This window comes from Ursus maritimus, unplaced genomic scaffold (genome assembly GCF_017311325.1).
Source record: "Ursus maritimus isolate PB19 unplaced genomic scaffold, ASM1731132v1 scaffold_8, whole genome shotgun sequence".
Taxonomy (NCBI): Eukaryota; Metazoa; Chordata; class Mammalia; order Carnivora; family Ursidae; genus Ursus; species Ursus maritimus.
In genome coordinates this window covers 68,930,025-68,936,024 of record NW_024426996.1, presented here as the reverse complement: position 1 = coordinate 68,936,024, position 6,000 = coordinate 68,930,025, and the positions used below count along the sequence as shown (strand labels likewise).

The 6,000-nt window shown below is 33.4% G+C and overlaps 1 protein-coding gene across 8 annotated transcripts in view; it reads right to left on the bottom strand.

Annotated features, from left to right (window-relative positions):
• Positions 1 to 6,000, bottom strand: part of LCORL (ligand dependent nuclear receptor corepressor like) — a 192,069-nt gene that overhangs the window by 49,124 nt on the left and 136,945 nt on the right. For 7 of the 8 annotated variants that reach the window (XM_040625265.1, XM_040625264.1, XM_040625266.1 and 4 more), the window contains exon 5: positions 2,385 to 2,636. In XM_040625265.1, coding sequence (XP_040481199.1) covers positions 2,385 to 2,636 — 252 coding nt within the window. Of the gene's footprint in view, positions 1 to 2,384; positions 2,637 to 6,000 lie in introns of those variants that run through there. The other variant, XM_040625270.1, reaches the window with a different exon arrangement.

The window sequence follows — 6,000 nt, the reverse complement described above, 5'->3', positions numbered from 1 at the left end:
GGCCCCCCCCCCCCCGCCAAATTTTAATTCTTAAGAAACCCATCTGAAATATGGATTTAAATCTTCTATCATTACTGATAAAATTCTCTCAAAGTCTATACTGTGTAATAACATACTGGCAGTGAAGTAATGATTAGCAAGACATTTAAAAATTGTTTATAACATCTCTATTTCAACCTTAAAATTTTTAATTTATGAAAAGATTAGTACAGATATTGGTGTGTATACATGCACACACAAATGCATCAAAGGATATGCTCCATTTTTTTTTTAAGATTTCATATGCAAGTATGCAAACTTAGAGCCTACCAATCTATACCACAACAGAATGGCTTTATTAAAAAAAATCTAATCTTATTACTCTCTGCTTGAGGCAATCTAGTAGCTTTCTGTGGCCCTAAGAAAGTCAAAATCTGTAATATTTCCTGTGTAACTTTCTCATAATCTGGTCTCTATTTCTTTGGCTTAATCTTTAACATTCTCTCCTTTGCTCTCTACACTCCAAGCCACACTAGACAAATTGATTCCTATAATCATATAAGATATGAAGTATTCCACCAAAATCATTAAGAAGACTATTTAAGGCATAGATTTATATCCGCTAACATTACTCTTTTCAAACTTCGGATGAAAAGGATGTTCACATACATATCTGTGTACTTTGCCAAGAATGTCACAGTAATTTAAATAATTTACATTACTTGTTGTCTATATATACTTGGATTTGTCTTATCACTTAAGTTTATAAAATCGCAGAATATAAGGATTGGAAATTTACTTTTAAAATGTCATTTATTCCAACCAATCATCTGATGCTTTTGAATACCTCTAATGATAAGACAACCACTTACCACTTAGAGAAATGTCTGACCCTTAGAAATATTCTTTTGCATATGGACCTGAAATCTGTTTCCATCTAATTTCTAGATCCTAATTCTACTTACCGGGCTATTCAAAGAAAGTTCTGCTCTACTTTAATGTAATGGCCACACAAATATTTACAGATCACTATAAGGTTACTGCTAGGACTTCTGTGGTAGTAAGGAAAAGGAAGTACAGAGTGTGGAGACTAGTATTTGACTATCATTTATGAGCTCGTTACTTCACATTTAATTTTCACGTTGCTCTAATGAGTTTGCTATTATTATTAATGCCAAATAACAAGAGGAAACTTAAAGCTCCGATAGGTAAAATTACTTGTTCAAGTTATTAAGTAGCAGAGTGGTCAACCATATGTCTGTCAGATACCAAAACCTATATTTTAGTCTCATTAGAACACTGAACTGCCTTTGAGAAAGAGCTCTAAGAGGTTATGAATCATGGAAAAGCAAAAAAAAAAAAAAAGCCAAAAAAAAGCAAAATTCTAAAAATCCTATGCTTTCTACTTTCCAAAATTCTATGCGTTGATATATTTTTTCCTCAAACCTTATATCATAGTCATCTTTGACATTTCTGTCTTATAAACTGTCTAGTTATTATCTTAATATTTCTCAGATCTTTCTACATAAGTAAACTCCCACGACCTAAAATTAGAGAAGCAAAGAGAAAATCATTTCCATATTTCATCCCCTCTCATTTTAATCTGTTTTATACAATGAAAAGACTATCTTCTTTAAACATTGACTAGATACTCTTCTTTAGAGCCCAAACACACACTGCCTTCTGTGGTCAAATCCAAATGATATTTTCCTGGCTTTAAGGACTGACAACACTACCCCTAACCTGTGTTAACAAAAGATATCTGTTCTCTCTTCTCCAGGCAAACACTTATTTGGCATCCTCCACAAGCACTTAAAAGGCCCTTCCTTCCTTTCCTCTGTGAATCATGGTTCTTCTTCAGTTAACTATTAGATAAGTCCAACATAGCCTTCATCATTCAGATGTCTTATGAAAAATGTATTTCTATATACTTAATTTCAAGATTATATTTATCACACATATTAACTTTTCTTTTTCCTTAGTTACATCATAAATAACTGAAGAAAAATCATCTATTTTTTAATTTTTCACCTAAGTGTAAAAACTGAATAGCAAGTGCTTAGTGTTCTCAGCTATACATTTTAAAAATAATTTATACATCTCTTTATTTGTATTCTTTGCTTTTAAGCTGCTTGTTAAGATTCTCTCACCATACATTTTATTGTGAAAAGAGACCAAGAGCAACTCTAATTTCCTCTTTCATAAACAAAGTCAAATACAAAATTTAGCACTTCTTTCTAGTTCATATCACATAGGTTAATTGCAAGTAATATTACTTCTAAAATAAATTTCTTTATAAATGTAAGGTTTTATGTATATAATACTAAAACATAAAATTACGAATTACACACACACACACGCACACACACATACACACACACACACACACACACACAAAATCTTACCTTGCTGAGTATTTTGTTCTTGCATTCGATTCACAGTGAGGTCTAAGGGGCCTTCCTGTTCTTCCTGAAGGGAGTTTTCTGCTTGATTCATTTGGATACTTTTACATATTAGACTTGGTCCAATTGAACCATTTCTATTTTCTTGAATTTTACCACTTTTTGAAATATACTCAATTGCAAACTGACGTATCATCTTTTTCATTAATTCCTGAGCAACTAAGGGAATGTTAGGATCACAGTTCTGAGGAAGATCTAGGGAAGAAATAAATACGATAGGCATTAAAAAAGAGAAATGGAAAATACCAATACTTACACTTATTTTTATTAAAAATTAATGGTTTCAGAAGTCTTCAGCTCAGTCCACAATTGCTAATGGTTTCTAGGACTTAGCAATAGAAATCTTGCGATTTAATTAGTATTGTATCAACCCAAATTTGGCATATTTAATCATTTCTTAAAAACAGACATTTTCCAGGGCACCTGGATTTCTCAGTCAGTTGAGCATCCCACTCTTGACTTTGGCTCAGGTCATGATCTCAGGGTCGTGAGATGAATCCCCAAGAAGGACTCCCTGCTAAACATGGAGTCCGCTTGAGATTCTCCCTTTCCCTCCCCTTCTGACCCTCCAACTACACGTGCCTGTGTTCTCACAAACAAACAAACAAATAAATAAATAAATAAATAAGATCCTCCTCCAACAACAAAGCCAAACATTTTCAGTCCCAAACTAAAATACAGATGAAGAATTAGAAGTGGAACAGCTTATTTTTAGGGTTTTAATCCAAATGTATTCTACTAGATATTAAAACACTTAGAATGTGAATATAAATTGTAACTAAGCAATTTGTAACTTAATATACAAAGCAAGTGCATGCATTAACTGTTAAAACATCTAGACTCTTATAACTATTTGTTACCATTAAATTGTTCAATTCTGTTAAATGTGTATTCCATATGTAACCCAAATGTCATCATCAAAGATTTTCTTTCCTCAACTTATATTGAGAAATTTCAATCATGAAGAAAAAATAAAGAACTATACAGTGATACAGGCAGCCTCTACCAAAATTCAAAATTGTTAGTATTCTTCCCCCTTCACTTTTAAAGCATTTTATTTGCAGAACCACTGAAAACATAGTGTAGAATTATGACATTTCACTCCTAAATATTTCAGCATGCATCTACTAAGACTCTCCTTTAGAAACAAAAATACCATTGTTGAGGGTCTTAATCAATCCTTGACCCCAAAACATGCTGATCAGCTACAACTATAATGAAGGTCAGTGGTGATACATACTTTTGCTTGAAATTTGTACAAGAGATAAAACAACTGAATGATTTTATATAAGAGGTGTAGAATAAGGACAACTTGTAAACATAGTATACAATAGTGATAAAGAGATTTGATATTGAGGAAGGTGGGTGGTGGTGGCTTTTTTACACACACTCCTGGCCTCACTCCAATCCTTTTATTTACTCTGCTCCTTCAGAGGCAGAACTATTGGTATATAGGGAAGGATAAATATGCAGATGTGATTAGGCTTCATACCTCTTCCTCTCAGAAGTGAACTTAGAGATACTAATTCTTTGCTCCTTAAATACCTCAATTCTTACCCAGGCAGATCCGTCTTATGTAAATATGTCTACTCTGATCCAGGGCTGTCTGAGACTGAAGGAGTAAGTCTCCTTAGTTTTGTGGTTCAACATAAGCTGGAGCACATGTCTAAGAAATCTGAAGGCAAGTTCCCCAACTAACATCTACAGTAACAGATACATGACTCTAAAATGCAAGATGGTTTGAAAACATAATATTTGGAAGTGAGGAGAGGCAACAAACTACTTCTACCATGACCACCACCAAATTTGGTAGCAAAACGTGATCTGGGCTGAAATGAATCTATTTATGGTCTTGCAGAAATATCAATACGTTTGGATCACAGGGTGTTGTTTTGGAGATGTTACAAAATAAACATCCTCATATTACGTCTTTCAAAACAAAAAAAAATTGAATTCTGAAAAAACATCTGAGAGAAGAAACTGTAGGCCAGAAAAATGTAACATTTTAGCCTTCACATTTATTATTCCTTTAGAACCCAGTAGGGAAGAAAGGCACTATTGTTTTTATGTATTGGAAAAAAAAGGACTGAGCTATAAGTTGTAATCTTAGCCATTCTTATGAATTTAGGGTAGTTACATATCCCTTCTAGGTTTTAGTTTCTCTGTTCACAAAAATGCAAATAACAGAACCTTCGAAATCATAATAGGGCCTGTTCACAGGATATTTTAAGGTTATGTAGATTGTAGATAAAATACTGAGTTCCTGTACTTGGCATTTTAACAGTCTAGTAAGCATTAGCAATTAAGATATAGACTGAGCAGTTATATTTTATTTAAGTCACAAAATGTCAAATAAGTAAAAATATTAACTAGGTTAATATAAAATTATTAGCTAACTGGGAAAATACAAAGGACCTAACTTCTAAGTACATTTGATACTTTTTGGTCCAGAATCGATAGTATTAGCACATGTACCCTAAATGACGTGGCTTACAAAAACAAGAAATTCCCATGTTGTACATAAAAACTCCCAATTTATATCATTTCTTGATTATTACCTCCAGGCATCTTTGAAGGCTTCTGTGAACATTCTTCTCCATCTTTTTCCAAGCCTAATTTTGCTTTGTGTTATGTGTTAAAAGGAGATACTGGATTTACTTCTAGGTATTTTGTTTAACTGTGTTAAAATTTATTCAGTAATGTCACCTTATAAATTCAAAATAACTGAATTTACCAAAAAATAACAGAAACATGTTTGGATTCATATCATCTGACTGGGGCTATAACTTTAGGGTTGGGCTTAGAGCTAAGTTTAAAGCAGAATACACTGTGCTACTCTATTTTTTTTTTTTTTCATGTACTCAGTTTTTGGCCCTTTATATTGGGGACTAAGTATATATGTTTAATTAATTACAAAAAAGAGAGAGAGACAAAGAAAATGCTGATTAGCTAGTGAGCCTTCTAGATTATGTGTACAAGCTGTCATAGCTATAAAAAAGCAAATAAGTTAACGGGGATCCAGACCAGGAATTGTAATTTTTCTAAAGGTCAGGCAAGTAATAAATATTTGGCTAGAAGAGAGAATGTTGCCCCATGGAAATAGTATCTACTGCCCCCAAGAAGATAGAAATAACTTGTTTTTTGCCCTATCTCTTAAATTTTTCAAACCTAACCAATTCAAAAGTTTAACAAGCTTTTTGTAATAGCCTGTTTCAAGAGAGTCCTCAATGATTCCAACCTTCTGGCTTCATTCTGTTGTGTAGTCCCTTCCATGATACACTGGTGGTGGCATAGGTGATTAATAGCATACTAAATAAGTCTGTCACTTCCAAGATCAAGTTACAGAAAAATGTGGTTTCTATCTTGGATACTCTTGAATGTTAGTGTTTGCTGTCACCTCCCTCCTCCAACTCCTATTCTGTCCTTCAATCTCACTCTCTTATCACTCACTCTGGAGGAGGCCATACTGTTAGAAGCTCTACGGGGAGGCTCACCTGGAGAGGAACTGAAGTCTCCTACACAACCAGTGCATGAACTTGAAAGAAGATATTCCAGGTCA